The sequence below is a fragment of the Ammospiza caudacuta genome, chromosome 27 (assembly GCF_027887145.1).
Source record: "Ammospiza caudacuta isolate bAmmCau1 chromosome 27, bAmmCau1.pri, whole genome shotgun sequence".
Lineage (NCBI taxonomy): Eukaryota > Metazoa > Chordata > Aves > Passeriformes > Passerellidae > Ammospiza > Ammospiza caudacuta.
The window spans coordinates 4670428-4690386 of NC_080619.1; the positions used below are offsets into that span (position 1 = coordinate 4670428).

Genomic DNA, 19959 nt, shown 5'->3' on the forward strand with positions numbered 1-19959 from the left:
CCACCCCTGCCCCGCGTGACAAAGCCCGGCGCTCTTTGGGACCCTGCTGAGCCCCGGGCACCGGTTCGTGCCCGGCTCCGCTCCGGAGGCTGCTGATGAGCGCTGATTTAGTGGCGATCGAAGCGCGCTTGAAACCCGAGCCAGGCGCCTGCAGCGCTCCAGGCACGGGCTGCGGTGCCCGGAGGTGGCACAAGGGCAGAGCCGGCCGGGCACGGCCGTGCCAAGGGCAGGGCTCCGCACCAGCACAGGTAGGAGCCGCCCGTGCCAGGCTGGGGCACCCGGGGCTGCCCTGAGGAGGGGCTGGTGCTGAGCACGGGTGGGTGGGAGGGCTGGGAATGGCCTGTGCCCGTGGTCAGGGGGCTCGGGGGATGCTGGGGGGGTCTGGGGGTCCCTGCTGGCTCTGGAGGGGGCACAGCAGGTGTGGCAGCGCGTGGCAGGGGCAGGATCACAGGGATGGGGATGGGATGCAGGGATTGAGCTGGGCTGAGGGGTTGTGGCAGCTCTGGGGGTCCTTGCAGGGGTGGACAGGGACAATGACGCTGCTCCTAACTCAGGGGGTTTGGGGGGATTTTGTGACAGCTCTTGGTGGTCACTTTGATGCCAACACTTTCTTTTATTTCTGTTGTTTTTATTTGCTGTTGTGTGTACTCTGGGGGTCCTTGCAGTTTTGGACAGGGGACAATGACACCGATCCTTACTCAGGGGATTTGAGGGAATTTTGTGACAGCTCTTGGTGGCCACTTTGATGCCAATATTTTCTTATACTTCTGCTTTTATTTGCTTTTGTGTGTACTCTGGGGGTCCTTGCAGGTGTGGACAGGGACAATGACACTGGTCCCTACTCAGGGGGTTTGGGGGAATTTTGTGACAGCTCTTGGTGGTCACTTTGATGCCGACACTTTCTTTTATTTCTGCTTTTATTTACTGTTGTGTGTACTCAGTGGGAGGCAAGGAAGGTGATGCCAACACTTTCTTCTACTTCTGCTGCTTTTATTTACTGTTGTGTAAATGGGAGGCAAGGAAAGTGCATTCAGTAGAATGTAACCCAGTGAACTCAAATAAGGGTTTTATTTCCCTTCAGATTTCTTGCTCTTTTACCAAGTCCATGCACTTTCTGTTCAGGTGATGTTTTCCCTCATTGCTGAATGGAGAGATCTCCCAGTTAGCTCCTGTCAGGTCCCCTCAGCTCTGTGGCAAAGGCAGTTTGATTTGAGGGGAGGTTCAGGACATGTGTGCTGGCTCTGCTGAGTTCAGTCCCAATAAAAATCCCATGGGATACAAGCTGGTGCTGATGGGAGGAGGGAGCACGAGGGTCCCTGCTGGGGTGGGACACTGAGAGAATATCCCTGCACAGATGTGCATGGCAAATTCTATCCAGGCTGGGATAACAGCACTCCCTGTGCCTTTATGGGTCTGCTCCACGTTAGTCAGGATACAGGAAATGGTATAGAAATAATGGGGATGATAATGGGAATAATGGGAAAGGAGCTGACCTGCATCAAAGCTGCTCCCTCATCAGGATTTTGGAGCTTGGCCAGAACCCCACTGCCCTGCTGATGTGCCTCATGCCCAGCCAGAGGCTTTTCTGGGATGCTGTGGGGTGCTGTGGATGCTGTGGGGTGCTGTGGGATGCTGTGGGATGCTGTGGGATCCTTTGGGATGCTGTGGGATGCTGTGGGGTGCTGTGGGGTGCTGTGGGATGCTGTGGGGTGCTGCTTCAGCACAGTGTGTGGGACGGAGCCATTGCAGTCACTGCATTCTGTGTTGAAGTTTTGGTTTCTGGATTTTGCTTTGCACTCAGGAGCTGAGTGAAGGATGGCCCAGCACGGGGCTCCTTCCAACAACCAGCATCCAAAGGGACATCCCTGTGAGCCCTGGCTCTGAGGGAAAGGCAGCAAGGAGTGCAGCTGCCAGGGTGTCCCAGGCCCTGGAGGTGCCATTGGTGCTGCTCAGCCTGGGCACATCTGGCTGGGGTGGGTGAATTCCCAGGAGAACCCTTGGGAAGCTGAAACCCCAAAATTTGCCACTGCTTGTGATCCTCCTGCATGGAGGAGACAAAACCTCATCAGTGCTGGGGTGGGATGGATGGTGGAGCTGGGATGTGGTGACCCTGTGAGCTCAGAGCCACCCTGGGGGTGTCACTCAACCTTCACCCTGCCTCAGTTTCCCTCCTGTGAAAGGCAACACTCCCCCATCCCCCGGCCAAAAATTCCTCAGTGCTTTGCTGAAAAGGTGAAATCTGCCCCAAATCAGGCGTCAGTCAGGGCACTGCCAGCCTGCACACGTGCCATGATCTGTCCCTGTGACCTGTCCCAGCCACCCGTCTGTGGCTCTGACACCCGAGAAGCAGAACAGGCCCAGAAGAAATTAAGTGAATGAGACAACAAGTGTGTGTGCAATTAGGACAGACCTTCAAACGCTGCCCCAGGGCTGGGACAGGAGCTGCTGCCTAATCAGAGCAACAGCAGCGCCCGTTCTAAAGACGAGCGAGACTTTGGGGATACTTTGTCCACATAATGTTCCAATTTTAGCTCTGCGCCCTGGGATGTAATTGCATTAAAAATACCCGGGGAGGGGGAGGATGCCAAGGGCACCCGGCGACCTGCCTGGGCTGGCTGTCCCCGAGGCCCCGGCTCACATTCCTGCTGCTGATCGCCTCCCAGATCTGCTTTCCGGTTGTTCTGCTAATGGTTATCCTGGGAAAGGCTCTGTTGGCAGCCAGGGGGAACATCTCCTGCTCCTTTGGGCTGAGCTACGGATGGGGACACCCGCGGCCACCTCCAGGCTGCAGTGAAGGAGTGCAGGACGGTGGGGATGGACGGAGATGAGAGATCTCTGCAGCCAGGTCGTGGAATTTGGGGTTTATTGCAAAGGGCCAAGTGCAGGGCCCTGCTGGGAGCTGCCAGGCACAGCTCAGAGCAGGCTGAGAGAAGAGAGGGGGAGAGAGGATGAGAGCGTAAGAGGGTGAGAGAGCGAGGTTCCTGTTACAATACAAAAAATCTTCTGTGTTGAATATTCTAATTCTCACTAACTAATCTAGTACAATATACAAACCCTATAGCATTTACACACAGCTTATAAGAATCATTACATTACCATCCTGTGTTATAAGAGGATGAGAAGGTAAGAGAGTAAGGGAGTAAAAAGGTCAGAGAGCAAAAGGGTAAAAGACCGAAGTTCCCATTTCTATACAATAAATCCTCTTCTGTGTTGAATATTCTAATTCTCACTAACCAATCTAGTCCAATATACAAATCCTATAGCATTTCCATACAGCCTATAAGAATCATTACATCACCATCCTGTGTTACATTTTAAACCCTAAAAACTCCTCTTTGGGCCCCTTCTGCCAAGCTGTAGGGTCTGCTCTGACCCTTGGACCTTCAGCAGACCATACCATTGTTTTCCAATTATTCAGTAACTGGGGGATCTCAAAGCTTGCTTTCATTTCAATCTCACTTATAGTTTCCATATTCTCAAAATCTTTTACCAGACAATCATATTTATAAGGCTTTCCTGTTTCATCTTCCCCGACACTGCAGGAAGGCACAGGATGGGGCTGTGGAGAGGGGAGCTCACCGGGTGGGCACTGCAGTGTCCCTGCCTTCTGTCCCCGCTGTCCCCGTTATCCCCGTTATCCCCTGTCCTCGCTGTCGCCGGTGGCGGCTCCGGGACCGGGCGCGGAGCGGCGGCGCCACCGCGGGGCTGCGGCCGGGGCTGCAGAGAACCGAACCGAGTTCAGAGGGTTTAACTCTTGTTTAAAGCTCTGAAGGCCTTCGGTTTAGGTAATCCTAAATTTCTTAGATGATGGTAAGGCTTATAGGGGAGATAGGAAGGAGGATGACGGACATGGTGGTTAAGGTGGCAATTAGGATGCTGGTTTATGTTTTATGTCATTATCACTCTCTTCAACTTCCTGAAGGGTGGCTGTGGTGAGCTGGGGGTCGGTCTCTTTCTCCGGGCAACAACAGACAGAACAAGAGGACACAGTCTCAAGCTGCGCCAAGGGAGATACAGGCTAGAATTAAGGAGGAAGTATTTTACAGAAAGAGTGGTCAAATACTGGAATCATCTACCCAGGGAGGTGGTAGAGTCACCATCCCTCGAAGAGTTTAAAAAAAGACTGGATGTGGCACTTGGTGCCATGATCTAGTTGAGGTGTTAGAACATGGGTTGGACTCGATGATCTTAAAGGTCTCTTCCAACCTAGAATTTCTGTGATTCTGTGATTCTGTGTTGATGCTGGTCATTGTTTTATGTGGTTTGTGGTGTGCAGGGAGAGTGTAAAGGTAAAAGAACAGGCTTAGCAGGGAAAGGAGGGAGATAAGTGTGGCTGCTGGGAGTCCTGAGAGAGAGAGAGAGTAGGGTTAGGAGTAGTATTGCATTTAGTGATGGGATTTTAGTCCATGCAGTTATTAGGGTTGATAGCTTTAGGACTTTGATTGTATTTAGGGTGAAGAAAACACTTGCAGTTATTATAGCGTATAGGCAAAAGCTGAGGAGGGTGAGTTTAGGGTTGTAGATAATAATGATTGAGAGCCCAAGAACTGAACCCTGGTGGCCTCTGGGGCGCTGACTGTGGAGCCAGCACCACCAGCAGGGTTTGCACTGAGCTGGATCCCTGGTGTGGTCCCTGCTGCCCTGGGCTCCGTGCAGCCCTGCCCAGGATGCCAGGGCCATCCTGCAGGGCACCCTTGGGTGCTGCCCGGGCACCCCCAGCCTCCCCAGCCCCTGCCTTGGCCCCTTGCCGTGCCTGGGGGGTTTGTGAGCCGCAGCTGCCAGCTCCGGGTCCGTAACAGGATCCCAGGGCTCGGGTGACCTTCGTGCCTCCCGGGCCGTGCTGGGTGTCCCAGCCATGCCCAGCCCGGTGTCCCAGCAAGGCAGAGGCTGCTGAGGGCTGTCCCCAGCTGACCCAGGCCATCCATGGGCTGCTCTTCTCTGTGGTGTCACTGTGTGGGTCTGGGGCTCTCTTGGGGTCTCTGTCTGGTCAGAGTGACCCCTAGATGTGTTAGAAAGTCTCTTTTCCCAGCCTGGCAGTCGAAGGAGCCAGAGCTCTTCAGTTCTCATTCTCAAGGTTATTTATTGTATCTTATCTATAAATTTTTTCCTATCCCATCCAGCTGAGGTTCTCTCAGCAAGACAGTCCAAGGCACATTGCCCGTCTTCTATCTTTTTATACTAAAAACCTCGTGTACAATATTTACCATAACTTCCCAATCCCTATCACCTGTGTTAAACAGTGAGCTTCTACTCTAAACCAATCCAAAAGTGCCACCATCACAGCAGAAGATGGAGGCCAAGAAGAAGAAGGAGAAAAGCTGGACACTGCTGCCAGTATGGACCAGTTGCCTCCAGCTAGATCAACCCAGTCAGTCCCAGTATGATGCCATGTGCTCCCAGTTGCTCCCAGTTCCCCCAATATGGGGGGCGATGTGCAGGGTGTGTTCCCAGACACTCTCAGACACCCCCAGTGTCAATCCAGTCCCTCCCAGTATGATGTCAGTCAGGCCCAGTATATCCCAGTTACCTTCAGTCATTCCCAGTTCCTCCAGTTTGCTTGCAGCATGATCCCAGTTTCTCTCGGCTGCTCCCAGTAGCCCAAAGTGTGATCCCAGTCACCCCCTTTCAACCCCAGTATGAGCCCAGTAAACTCCAGTATGATCTTTGTCACATGCCAGCACTCCCAGTATGGTCCCAGTGTAATCCCAGTTACTTCCAGTCTCTCCCAGGATGGTCTCAGTGTAATCCCAGTTACTTCCAGTCTCTCCCAGGATGGTCCCAGTTGCCTCCAGCATGGTTCCAGTTGCTTCTCTGGATCAACCCAGTCAGTCCCAGTATGATGCCATGTGCTCCCAGTTGCTCCCAGTACCCCCAGTACGGGGGATGTTGTGCAGGGTGTGTTCCCAGTCACTCTCAGACACCCCCAGTGTCAATCCAGTCCCTCCCAGTATGATGCAGACATGACCCCAGTGTGCTCCCAGTACGAACCAGTTGCCTCCAGCTAGATCAAGCCAGTCAGTCCCAGTATGATGCCATGTGCTCCCAGTTGCTCCCAGTTCCCCCAGTATGGGGGGGATGATGTGCAGGGTATGTCCCCAGCCATTCTCAGACACTCCCAGTCCCTCCCAGTATGATCCAGAGGCAACCCCAGCGTGCTCCCAGTATGAACCAGTGCCCCACATGGTGCCAGCTGCCGGCAGCCGCTCTGTCCCTCTGTCCTCACAGTGGGTCTGTCCTTCCTCCCGCAGGCATGAAGCGCCCCCTGAGCCCATCCCAGAGCCCCGAGGGCGCAGTGCAGCTGGTGGAGGAGCCCAGCTGCCCCCCCAGCCAGCCCGAGCAGCGCCTGAAGAGGGAGAAGAAGCAGCAGTCGTTCACTCTGTGCGAGGTCTGCAACATCCAGCTCAACTCAGCTGCCCAGGCGCAGATCCACTACAACGGCAAGTCCCACCAGAAGCGCCTCAAGCAGCTAAACAAGGGGAAGATGCCAGCAGCCCAAGGTAGGAGCCCACCCAGCAGGTCAAGGTGGCCCAAAGGCTGCCCTTGCTCTGGCACAGCTGCTCTGTTGGGCTCGTGGCAAGTTTGGAGGTGTTTGGTTTTGGTCCTTGGCTCTCGGGGCCTTTCTGGGTCGCTGCGACCCCGAGATTGTTAAAAGTCTCTTTTCCCAGCCTGAGCGCTTGAAGAATGAGTTGGAATTCTTCATTTCTCAGTCTCAAGGTTGTTTATTGTTCCTTATCTATAAAAATTTTCTCCTGTCCTGCCGAGGTCCATCCAGCAGGACAGTTCCAGGCACTCTGCCTGCCCCCAGGGCTGTGTTATGTCTTTGTACTAAAAACTGTATACAATATTTACCATAACTTCCCAATACCCATCACCTATGTTAGACAGTGAGCTTCTACTCTAAACCAATCCCAAAGTGCCAACATCACAGCAGAAAATGGAGGACAAGAAGAAGGAGAAAGGCTGGACACACCCAGTTCCCTCCATCTTGCCTCCTGAACCCCCGTACCAAAAACCCTAAAATCTACTTTTCCACCCTGTGATAACTTTACTAATATTCTACTTAAACTGTTGTGGCTTGCTGATCTTCATATAAGGCTGGTAATTTGCTCATAATCAAACGCACAGGTGTTTTGGGCTCTGTGTCAGGGTCTCTGAGCCCCCTGGCCAGGGTTTGGGCAATCCAGGACAGCCAGAGGGATGTCCTGGGTTCCCACACTTGGCATTTGTCATTTGCTGGAAGTGCAGAGCTTTCAGTCCTCAGGTGGTTTAGGGGCCCAAGAGGCCCAGCTGGACAGCAGAGGATGGACACACGTGGGTCTGTCCACATGGTTGGTGCTGCTCTGTCTTTGTGGGTGTCTCCTTGAGCTCTGTCGATTTTTTGTGCAGCAGGGACATGCGTGCCCAAGGCTGTCACTTGCTGGGGTTCTGGATGCTGCTCTGCAGGTGCCAGCCTGACCTGTGCACTTCTCCTGTGTCTGTGCTGCTTTTGATCCAAAATGCTGCTCAGATGTTGGTGCTGAGGCCCCTCGCCTGTTGGCTGTGCAGGGATGCTGCCACGTGCAGGTGCTGTGCTGCTGGGCAGGACAATGTACTTGTTTGTGCAAGGGCAAGGACTCACCTGCCCTCTGTGCCATCTGCCAGCATTCACCTGGCTGGGCCCAGCTGGCTGCTGCAGATTTTATGCACAAAAACCAGGAAATGTGCCCAGAAATGTCACCCTGTCACCATGGCTGACCTGCTCTGCCTGAGCCTTTAGCTGTGAGGGTTTGTCATTAGCAGCAAACCGAGGGAATTGCACAGAAATCACAGAATGCCTTGGCATGGAAGGGACCTAAAAGATTAAATGGTTCCCTGCTCCTGCTCTGATTAGAGACTGGGCAGGCTGGAGCCATGAATTCCCAGCATGGCAATAGTCATGTGTGTGCCAAATCCTGCCCTGGCTGGTGCTGGTTTTGTATGGGATATGCAAAGGAGCAGCTCTCTCCATCAGCATTGCTGACAGATGGAAATATTGCCAGCTATTTTAATGGGGATGGGCCTCATAAATTCCAGCCTGCAGCTTCCAGCTTCTCCCCTCAATCTGCTTGTGGCCTGATGGGAGGCTGTCCAGGGATGCATTTCCTACTGAGCCAAAGAATCCTGGGCCATGCCAGCCTGCTCTTTGTGCCCTGATCTCTGCCAGTGTGGCACCCCTGGGACCCCACACTGCTGGCCCCGCAATCTCTGCTCTGCCAGGCATGGCACAGACATTCCTGAGTGTGCAGGGCTCTGATCTGCTTGTGTGCAGAAACTGCAGGCAGCAGCTGCTCCCTGTGCCTCCCTGTCCCTCCCGTTCCCGCCGGAGCTGACCTTTCCCTGCACTTTTGGTTAAAAATGTCACTTCCAGCGTTGTCACTGCGAGCCTTTCCCAGCCTCCTGAGGTGGCTGCGAGCTGGCTGATGTGACTCCTGTGCCACTTGATGCCATATGTGACCCCCCAAAATGCCAAAGGGACCATCCCTGTCAGGACCAGTGCAGGACAAGCTCCTGGCTGGACTGGCAGGGCCGTGGGGTGCTGGTGATGCTCTGTCCTGCCCCATCACACTCCTCCAGGAGCCCTTCCCTGGTCAGATCTGCACCTTTGGGTGCTGAGAAAATGCATCTGCCTGCAGTGCTGGGAGCTGTCACCCCTTCTTGGGCAGCTGGGCTCAGCCTGGCACACAGGAATGGGTCCCCAGTGATGTGTCAGCACTGGGTCCTGGATTAAATGAAGTAATTAAGCTCAACAGAGATGGGCTGTTCATCTGGGTTGGAATCTCTGTCTCATGCTGACACCTACAGCTGCATCAAAGGCAGCTTCCAGCCACCACTGAGGGTCCCTGCTCCCCTCTGGCTCCTGGGATCTGTCCTTCCTGCCCAGGCTGTGAAGCTGCAGAGGAGCAGCACTGGCAAACATGCTAATCAGTGTCATTGCAATTCATTAGCTCTGTGGCAGAAATCCCCCAACTTAAAAACAAATTATTGCTCATCAGACTTTTCGTTTTGCAAGACAGACCCCAGATCCTTGCTGTCCTGTGTGGAATCGTGGTGAAGGTGGCCCTGCCCTGCCCCATCACACTCCTCTAGGAGCCCTTCCCAGACCTGCACCTTTGGGTGCTGAGAAAATGCATCTGCCTGCAGTGCTGGGAGGTGTGACCCCTTTTTGGGCAGCTGGGCTCAGCCTGGCACACAGGAATGGCTACCATGGATCCCCAGTGGTGTGTCAGCACTGGGTGGGTCTTGGATTAAATGAAGTAATTGAGTTCAACAGAGATGGGATGTTGCTCTGGGCTGGAATCTCTGCCTCATGCTGACACCTACAGCTGCATCAAAGGCAGCTTCCAGCCACCATTGAGTGTCCCTGCTCCCCTCTGGCTCCTGGGATCTGTCCTTCCTGCCCAGGCTGTGATCACTTGTGTCTCATGCTGCAGAGCTGCAGAGGAGCAGCACTGGCAAACACGCTAATCAGTGTCATTGCAATTCATTAGCTCTGTGGCAGAAATCCCCCAACTTAAAAACAAATTATTGCTCATCAGACTTTTCATTTTGCAAGACAGACCCCAGATCCTTGTTGTCCTGTGTGGAATCATGGTGAGGTGCTGATTAGACACGGGGTGGTCACAGATGAAAGATGTTTTCGTGCCGCAGATGCCAGCTCTAATCCAACTGGGTCACGAGTGATTTAATTACTGCCTGTGATTTCCCAGGCAGCCCAAGTGATCTCAGTTTGCTCTCAGAGTCCTCGGGAACCAAACCACAGCATGGTGCTGAGTGAGCAGGAGGAGCTGAGCCACCCCAAAATGGGCTGCAAAAGGGGCATGGGCGGGGGGCTGCTGCTGCTTCCCCTCATCCTGGATCATCTCTGGGGCTCTCATCAGGACAGGCTGAGCTGGAATATTTCAAAATTTACACCCTGATGCATTGCTCTCATCCTGGATAATCTCTGGGGCTCCCACGGCAGGACAGGATGGGAGCATTTCAAAACTTACACCCTGATGCATTGCTCTCCCCCTCATCCTGGATCATCTCTGGGGCTCTCATCAGGACAGGCTGAGCTGGAATATTTCAAAATTTACGCCCTGATGCATTGCTCTCATCCTGGATCATCTCTGGGGCTCCCATCACAGCATAGACAGAGTGGAGCATTTCAAAGCTTACACCCTGATCCATTGCTCTCCCCAAAAGTCCTTTCCAGTGTCTCAAAGAAGTCATGGGATGTACAGAGCAGCTTGTGCTGCTGCCAGAGTGCTGTCTCTGGGCTCTGCCAGCCTCCATCTCCCTCAGAGGCAGTGGGAGCACTCTCCTTTGGAGCACCAGCCTCTGGATTGCCTGGCAAATGTGAGCTGACAGCAGCTCATAGCCCTTTGGCCAGGGTCTGTGGGAAGGACACTCTGTTCAGGCATCTCCTGTGCCCAGGAGGCTCCACACAAACCCCAACTCAAACCTTCTCTTGCCTTTGGGGGCTGCTGAGCCGCTCCCCCAACCCAAAAGCCAAAGCACCCGGAGGCAGCTGTGCCCTGGGGCTGGTTTGTGTCACAGGCTCTTCCTCCTCTCCAAAATCCATGGAATTCTGTGCCCTGACCCAGTGCTGTCACCCTGCCCCACACTGGGGCTGCCTGGTGCTGTCCCCCCTCCCCTCAGCCCTGGAACAGCAGCTCCTTGCAAAGGGAAAGGTCCTGGATTCCCCAATTATGCACTGAAATGTCTGTCCATGCGTGTTTGGGAGCACAGAGGTTTGAGATGAGCAGGGAAATCGCTGTGACAGCTTCAGCATCACTGAGCAGGGCCCCTGGCAGGGGACACGGGGACCCCAGGGGACTCAGAGGGGGCTGGGGGCTGCTGGTGGGATTGTCCTGGCTTGCACAGGGGGTCCCAGCTCCCTGATTTTGGCAGCTGGAGGGAACCCGGTGCCCTGGAATGGCTCCTGCAGAGCTGGGTGCAGTGCCTGAGGCACTGGGGCTGACCAAGGAGGAGCCCATGCTTGTGCTCTTGGCTGGGCTGGCAGAGCCCTGCTGAGAAACAGCTCCTGAAAAGCACCCAGAGCAGCAGAGGGAGGGCAGCTGGTGGCTCTGGCCATGGCTCTGGGGGTGTGGGAAGGTAGAAGAATAGGCTTAGCAGGGAGAGGAGGGAGATAAATGACTTATTATCCAGGAACTAACTAAACAAGACATAGCCCCAGCCATTCCTGGATAAGAAGTCATTTGGGCTGGAATCCTGTCAGGGGAGGGAGCCCTGCAAGGGAGAATAGGGTTAGGAGTAGTATTGGGTTTAAAGATGGAGTTTTGCTTCGTGCAGTCATTAGGGTAGATAGTTTTAAGACTTTAATTAATGCTGCTGGGCCATGCTCCTTTTCCATGACCCTGCTCTGCGTGCTCTGGCACCTCGTTCTCAGCTGCTTTCCCTCCTCCTGTGCCCTCTGCTGTGCCAGTCTTTCAGCTGTTCATTACCCAGCAAACAGTGCCAGCCCCTTTCAGCCACGTTCAGCCGGGCTTTGTGTGCAATAATCCCGAGGTATTGATTTAAATTGTTTGCAAACATGTGGGATTAGGGTCTAATTGGGACTAATCGGTGGCACTGCTGTGTTGGGGCTGGGACACTCTCACATCTGCCCTTGATGGAGTTCCCAGCCTTGGTGCTGCCAGGACCTGCTCCAGCAATGCCAGAGGAATTGTTCTATTTTGCTTCCCCCTTCAGGAATTTGCTGCTCTCCTGTTTTTGGGACTTTTTTTTGGGACAAATTTAGCAGGGACAGGCTGGCATGGGAGCCACCGCAGTGTCCATCACCAGCTCCACTGGCAGCACATCAGGCTCTCCCAATTTGCAAACATGTGGGATTAGGGTCTAATTGGGACTAATGGGGCTGCAGCAGTTGGGACACTGCTGGGTTGGGGCTGGGACACTCTCACATCTGCCCTCGATGGAGTTCCCAGCCTTGGTGCTGCCAGGACCTGCTCCAGCAATGCCAGAGGAATTGTTCTTTTCTGCTTCCTCCTGTAGGAATTTGCTGCTCCCCTGGTTTTTGGGACTTTTGGGACAAATTTAGCAGGGACAGGCTGGCATGGGAGCCACCTCAGTGTCCATCACCAGCTCCACTGGCAGCACATCAGGCTCTCCCAAACTTCCATAAAGGGGATTTAACATTTGGCTGAGACAAACCCTGCATCAATGCCAGCTGCTGATCAATACCTCGTGCCCAAGCAGCACCAGGGCTCAGATCTGAAGCTTCTGTGAATTTATGAAGGACAAACACAAGGAATCTTCCTGCTCCATTGGCCTCGGCTGCTCCCTTCAGCTGTGAGCAAAGATGAGCAAAAACAGCTTTTCACATCAGATTTGAATAACCTGGAATCTCAGTGGGAGAAACAGAATGGTTTTTATCATGTCTTAAAGATGCTGGCTGGGATCAGGAATGATTTGAAGAAGCTCAGTTGGGTAATTGTACATTTTCCTCCTCTCTGCTCACTCCTGGGCTTCTCCCTTCCCATTGGGGGACAGGGATGTTCCTTGGGGCTTTTTGGACAGAGCTGGGAGGGCTGAGAAGGGGAGGGATTTACTGGCAGAAAAGCCCTGTTTCAGTAAATTCTCTCTTTTTTTTCCCAAAAAAATCCCCCAGTTTCTGTGGGGGAAGGGACCTGTGGGTGCCATGTGAGAGGCTGCACATGAGCCCAGACCTTGCACATGAATCCAGAACAAACTGCTCCCTTTCTAAATCCTCAGAAAATACCCCATTGGCTTGTTGTCCCTCTGAAAAGCCCAGCTATTCAGCTTTCTGTGGATTAATAACTGTGGCATAATTAATCTCTGATTTTATTGAGTCAGTAACTTCAAATAGGAAATGAATTGATTAGTGGTCAGCTTTGCCTTGAAGGTTTTTGTGGTGTGGAGCCTTCCCCACCAGGACTCTGACCTCAGGCTCTGCACCCCAGTTCTGGTCAGAAATTCAGGGATATTTTACCCTAACACATTTATTCTGAAAAGATCTTTTAAATTTAAAATCTTACAGAGAAGCTGCAGGGCTTTTTTGTGCTGCTGGGGCATCAAGGAGGTGGGAGCCTCCCATGGCTTGGGTGCTCAGGTGGATGCTCCAGCTTAAGAAATGAAGAGAAATATAGAGACAAGCCAAAATATATGAAAGTTAGATAATATAAATCAAATATTATCTTTCTGTGGGCTGGTGGGGGCTGCCTGGGCCATGAAGGAGGTAGGAGCTTCCCATGGCAGGGGCTTGGGTGCTCAGGTGGATGCTCCTGCTTCAGAAATAAAGAGAAATATAGACACTAAGCCAAAATATATCAAGGTTAGATAATATAAATCAAATATCATCTTTCTGTGGGCTGGTGGGGGCTGCCTGGGCCATGGGAGTGTCAGGCTGCCACTGATGTGGTGCTGGCAGAGGCTGTGCTGTGCTGCTGGCAGTGGAGATTTTTCTCAAAAAAAAAAAAAAAAAATCAGTAGGAAGTTGCCTGGTGTTATTTTTAAGCCCTGCAGTTGTGAGCCATCCCTCTTTAATCGTGGATTTTGCTGTCCCTTTCTTGCAGTGGCTTTGCTGTCAAGTTGCCTCAGTCGGTGTTTCACGGCCACTCAGCTCAGGGCTGCCACACACGTGACATTCATTAGAAGCGGATTAAGAACAACGAGCAACACAAATATTTCACAATTTCCCACGTAGCATCAGCTCAGCAGATTTGGGAGAGGAAACCTGGCATTTATTTTAAGCAGGGGAAAAAAAAATATGGTCAAGGCAGCAGCTAAACTGTGTGTGTGCCCCAACTTGTACCTGCTGGTCCCTGTCCTGAGAGATCTCTGAGCCTGAAGGAGCCTTTTCCAAAGCTCCAGCAGCAGCTCTGAGCAGGGTGTGAGGTCTCTGGGATGGGGTGATGTCCCTTAGGAGGGTGTCTGGTGCTGGGGATGCTCTTGTGGCCACCTCAGGCGTTGAACCCAAAGGGTGGTGACAAGGTGAGACCCTCTGCCCTGTCCCTTCCAGGAGGGCCCTCCTCAATTAGATGGAAAATCTTACACTCTCTCTCTCTGAAACTACTTCCAGGTGTAATTTCCACCCCTTTTCTTGATAATTAAATATTTTTAGGTCATCTAGGTCACCCTGTTCACAGTTTGGAGGGCTTGGCTTTGTCCCCGAGCTCTTGGGGGCTGCTGTAAATTTTCACCATAGTATCTCGTCTTTGTGATTAAATAATTAATTAGCTGATCACATATATCTTAAACATCCCCAGGGGGATCTCAGCACCCCCAGGGGGCTCTGTTGTTCACTGTCCTGCTCTGACACAGAACAGAGAGGAGATCCCAGGAGAGAAATTGCTGATTTCATAGAGAAAGAAATAATGGAGGAGGAGCATTGTGAAGATTGTGGAGTGGATGCTCTCTCGTGTACCCCAGTTGTGATGGAGATCTCTGATTGTTGATGTGTTCATTGCCCAATTCTGGTCTCTATTTGCAAGCCTGAGGAAGAAGTCCTGACTTACCCATCCACAAAGGTGGCCCTGTTACCACAGCAAAGCTGTCATGGCTTTGTCTTCTCTCCAGACACATGAGCAGAGAAAGGAGAGAGCTGTGAGCTCTACCAGGAGTTAAGGGAACACTTTGATCAGATTTGTTCCTGTTTGTGATCTATTTATTATGATTATTTTTAAAAGGACTCTGCTGCCTCTGGGAATAATTTGGACTTTTGGAAAGAAATAAAGCCAGGCCTTTGATGTGTAAAGACCAGGATGCAAAAGAAGAGGGGGATGAAGGAGATGTGGGGCAGGGCAGCACAGGGAGATGGCACAACACACCACAAGCAGTTTTTTGGGCAGCATGAGCCCAGAGATGGGAATGGGAACTTGGAGCAGTGGAAGGGAGGTATGGTATGATATGGCATGTATGGTACTGTGACAGTGTTCACAGGGGTCTGAGGATGAGGGAAGAGACGAGGATCTGACTCCATGTTTCAGAAGGCTTGATTTATTATTTTATGATATATATTACACTGAAACTATACTAAAAGAATAGAAGAAAGGATTTCATCAGAAGGTTAGCTAAGAATAGAAAAAGAAAGAATGATAACAAAGGTTTGTGGCTCAGGCTCTCTGTCTGAGCCTGCTGACTGTGATTGGCTATTATTAGAAACAACCACATGAGACCAGTCAAAGATCCCCCTGTTGCATTCCACAGCAGCAGATAACCATTGTTTACATTTTGTTCCTGAGGCCTCTCAGCTTCTCAGGAGGAAAACTCCTATTGAAAGGATTTTTCATAAAAGACGTCTGACCACAGCATCCCCAAAAACCTCCCTTTCTCTCAAACCACAACAGGATGAGCATCCTGCTGCATCCCGCACTGCATCCCGCTCTCTCCCGGCTGTCACAGGGGATTAGCGGTGCCGTATGGAGCGGGTCGTGCCCGGGCTGTGCGTGCGAGGGCTCCGCGCCCGCCCCGTGCCCCGCCGGGGCCCCAAGAGCACCGGCACCGAACGGGGGCACCGCGGAGGGATGGAGCTGGTCCTCAGTGATGGAAACGCGGCTCATCCCCCTGGGCATCCAGCCTGGGGCTCCTCTCCGTGCCCGCTGCGTGTCTGTGTTTGTGTGCCCGCCCGGGGGCACGGGAGGAGCGCTGGGAACGGGAGAATGGGGAGGGAAGGCAGGAGCAGGGAGGGGGCTGTGGGTAGTGCGGAGCTGTCACTGTGATTTAGGGCCGGCTGCTTAAACTGTTTTATGTTGCCAGACAGTAAGTCGTAAGCAATATAAAATTCTCTCTGAAGAGATGATCTCCCCATCGTCGTGCTTCTGCCTCAGAGTGAGCTCTCTCCTCTCCATAACCCCGTGGTGTCGGCGCAGAGGGAGAAAACGGGATGCTGGCTTTTGGAGCTGTGTTCACAGCCTGGGAATTTGGATCCAGGGGGATCCAGGGCCCTGCTCTGTGCTCCAGGGGTATCCAGGGGTATCCAGGGCTCTGCTCTCTGCTCCTGTGGGATCCAGGGCCCTGCTCTGTGCTCCAGGGGGATCCAGGGCCCTGCTCTGTGCTCCAGGGGGATCCAGGGCCCTGCTCTGTGCTCCAGAGGAATCCAGGGCCCTGCCCTCTGCTCCTGGGGGATCCAGGGCCCTGCCCTCTGCTCCTGGGGGATCCAGGGGGATCCAGGGCCCTGCTCTGTGCTCCAGAGGGATCCAGGGCCCTGCTCTGTGCTCCAGAGGGATCCAGGGCCCTGCTCTGTGCTCCAGGGGGATCCAGGGCCCTGCTCTGTGCTCTAGAGGGATCCAGAGGGATCCAGGGCCCTGCTCTGTGCTCCTGGGGGATCCAGGGCCCTGCTCTGTGCTCCAGGGGGATCCAGGGCCCTGGTCCATGCTCCAGGGGGATCCAGGGCCCTGCTCTGTGCTCCAGGGGGATCCAGAGCCCTGCTCTGTGCTCCTGGTGAAGCTGGGAGCAGAGTGGTGCAGGGCTCTGGATGAGCTGCTGTGAGGGATTGGTGTTGGTAGCTGTGTGTCCTTCCAGCACAAGGACTGTGGCTTTTCCCTGCAGCCTCCCTGGGCTGCCCCAGCTCTGATTTTGGAGCATGTGAGTTGACTCTCTTGGATCTGTTGGAGTTGTTGTTGTCGTCAGAGCTGTTGGAGCAGAGCTGCCTCTGCCTGCAGACACTGCCTGCTCACCTCAGATTCAGTTCCCTTCCTTTTTCATGCCCCTGAGTTATCACTACTTTTGGACAGCTTGCCCACAACACTGCTCCAGCTCACCTTTGGTATTTTCTGCAGCCACAGATTTGCAAGGAGCAGTTTCATTTATCTGGCTGTTGCTGTGCCAGCCGGAGTGTGTCGGTGTGGTCTGAGCTGTGGCACCACAGCGTTTGCCCTGATGAGCTCCCTGGGCACCAGCAGCTCCTGAGGGGCCAAAACTGAGCAGGAACCTGATGGGCAAGACTAGAGACAGCATCACCTCAGGCTAATTAAGCATCCAGAAGATTCTGGGTAATTGGTTCCATGCCAAACTCCACATGGGCCCTGTGACCCCCCAGGAAATCTGCATTGGGCTGGGGGGAACCAAAGTGTGGTGGCAAGGTGGAACCCTCTGCCTGTCCTTTCCAGGAGAGCACTCCTGAGTTAAATGGAAAATCTTACACTCTCTCTCTCTGAAACTATTTCCAGGTGTAATTTCCACCCCTTTTCTTGATAATTAAATATTTCTAGGTCATGCAGTTTCTCCACCCTGTTCACAGACGTGTCCTGGATGCCTTTGTAATTAGCCATCTCCCTGGGAAGGATGATGAGGGTGGGAGGCATCATTCCACCACCAAATGGAATGATGCCCACCTTGGCTCATCCTTGGGGGTCAGAGCTGGGGGTCTGTGTCCCCCAGGGTCACCAGACCCCTCCACTGACACAAAGCACCCAGGTTTGCTCTGCATAGAGGCAGAAACCTGCAGGAAGGATTCACTTAAAAAATGGGGATTAATAAAAATTATCTGGGTGGGCACGGTGAACTCAGCAGTTTGGCAAGTCTCTCAGGTTTGCTCTGCATAGAGGCAGAGATCTGTAGGAAGGATTCATTTAAAAAAAAATGGGGATTAATAAAAATTATCTGGGTGGGCATGGTGAACTCTGAAAAATTAACTGAAAAATTAACTGGGCGGGCAGTTTGGCAAGTCTCTGTTTATCAGGGGGGTCGTGGGTGACTGTGAGCCACAAACCTCACTCTCTTTGTGTGGGAAGCCCCTCGGGGGAGGAGGATTCAGCCCTTAAAAAATGTTACTTTAATCCTGAGCAAACTGAGGAGCAGGAAAGGTCAGTGCCTGCCTTCCTGGGCCAGCAGGGATGAACGCCGGCGGCTGCTTCAGCTGGAGCCTCCTGCTTCTGATGGGGCTCAGGTTACAGAGCAGGAGAAAACTGATACACATCCTCCAGGTGTATCAGTCCTGATCCTATCTGCCGTCTTTCACCCCCAAATTATACCCTAAACCCTCGGTGAACAAAGTCAGACAGAAAGGCTCTGCAAGGCTCAGCAGACCTGGGCAGGGAGCAGTTTTTGCTGGGTTATTATTCCTGTATCCCCTCTCCTTTATTGATGTTTTCACTGCCCAATTCTGGTCTCTTTTTGCCAGGCTGCCTCTGGATTCTAAGGCTGGGAAGAGCCAGCCCTGAATGTCCTCAGCAGACCTGGGCAGGGAGCAGTTTTGGCTGGTTATTATCCCTGTCTCCCCTCTCCTTTATTGATGTTTTCACTGCCCAATTCTGGTCAGTATTTGCCAGGCTGCCTCTGGATTCTAAGGCTGGGAAGAGCCAGTCCTGGGTATCCTCATCAGACTTGAGCAGGGAGCAGTTCTGACTAGACTTTTATTCCTACCTCCCTCCTCCTTTATTGATGTGTTCACTGCCCAATTCTGGTCTCTTTTTGCCAGGCTGCCTCTGGAGTCTAAGGCTGGGAAAAGCCAGCCCTGGACAGCCAGCAAAGAATTTAACTGTGCCCTCAGCAGGGTTCAGAGCAATCCCTCTGTTGTGGTTCCTGGAGCCTGAACCCTGTGAATTGGTGGCATTGGTGGCACAGCTGAGCCCGAGCACCCTCCCCTTCTCCCTGCCCTCCCTCATGCTTTAAGCCACAGGCAGGATTTGAGCAGACCTGCCCAAGCAAGCCCGGCTTAGTGCATGTTTGGGATTTGCCTCTCCCAGGAGGGGTGGGTGTGAGGATGAGCTGCAGGCTGAGGGCTGGGGCCTGGGGCCATTTCACAGGAAACCCTCTGGTTCCATCCCCACGCTCTTGGGGTGCTCAGCCATCAGTGCCCCACATGTGGACATCGAAAGTGGTGACCACGAGGGGCTCTGGCATCTGACCCCTGTTGGATCTGGGGGTTTTTTAGGGCCTCCCATGTGATGGTGGAGCTTTTTGACCACTTCTCAGCCACTCCAGGGTAGATTCTTCACCAGCTTCACCCCACAGAGGAGGCTGTGGGGATCTGCAGCCTCAGGCTTTGCTCCCTGGGATGGGGGATGAGGGTCTGGACCCTGTGGGAGGCTTTGTGCTGCTGCCCTACACCAGCTCTGAGGTACAAATATAGCAAGTTATGGACAAATAAGGACAAATATAGCAAGTTATGCACCGGACAGACCCACAGGGCCGAGCTGGGAAATTCCAGTGATGTGCTGGGCAGGGCTGGCAGGCGTTAATGGCCAGGGCTGTAATCAGCACCTGCAATTAACCCCAGCTCCAGCTGGCCTCAAAGGCTCGGCCACAAAGTGCAGCATCCCACACTCCCTTCCAGCCCTCCGTGTCACTCCAGCTCCGTGGCAATGCTCACCAGGAGCTGCTGGCCTGAATGGGATAAATGCAGCGTGAACCACATGGGAGAGGATTTATTGAGGAGATTTCTGGGGAGAATGAAGGGGCTGCTCAGGGCAAATGGAGGATGGAGTGGGGATCAGGGCTGTACATCAGTCCAGAGGGGCTGGAGGTCAGGAGATGCCAGACTTGCTCATGGCTTGTGGTTATCCCTGGGAAAGGAGATCAGCATCGTTCTGGGATCGAGGAGCCCCCTGCTCCTCCCAGCCTTTACATTTCCAGCTCCCTGCAGTAACACCAAACCCCTGATGACATTAAACAAATTAATATGGGGTTTAAATAGCCTGCAGGGGGCCGGGCCAGGCGTGCGGGGCCAGCTGTCAATCCCGGATTAGCGAGTGCCCCGGCTAAACTTACTGCTGCTGTTAACGACCCTGACAACAACACCCCGCCTGCCCGGGGCTCTGCCAGGCTGCCCGGTGCCAGCCGAGCCAGGCTGAGGTCTGGCAGAGAGAACCATGGCCCTGCAGCAGCACCCAGAGGGGCCCTGAGGCCTTTAGTGCTTCTCAGTGCACCAAAATTCTGTGATTTACCCCAAAAGTGCCCAGTCTGGCTGTGGCACGTGGGCACACCCAGGCATCTCATAGTTTAAAAGGTTCATTTTCATTCTGTATGGCCCAGTGG

At 53.3% G+C, this 19959-nt stretch overlaps 1 protein-coding gene across 1 annotated transcript in view; it reads left to right on the top strand.

Moving 5' to 3' along the window:
- The window catches only part of ZNF385C (zinc finger protein 385C), a 70438-nt gene that overhangs the window by 18333 nt on the left and 32146 nt on the right, over positions 1-19959 (top strand). Inside the window, 1 exon segment of the mRNA XM_058820825.1 lies at positions 6249-6497. Within this exon segment, the coding sequence (XP_058676808.1) occupies positions 6249-6497 (249 nt within the window).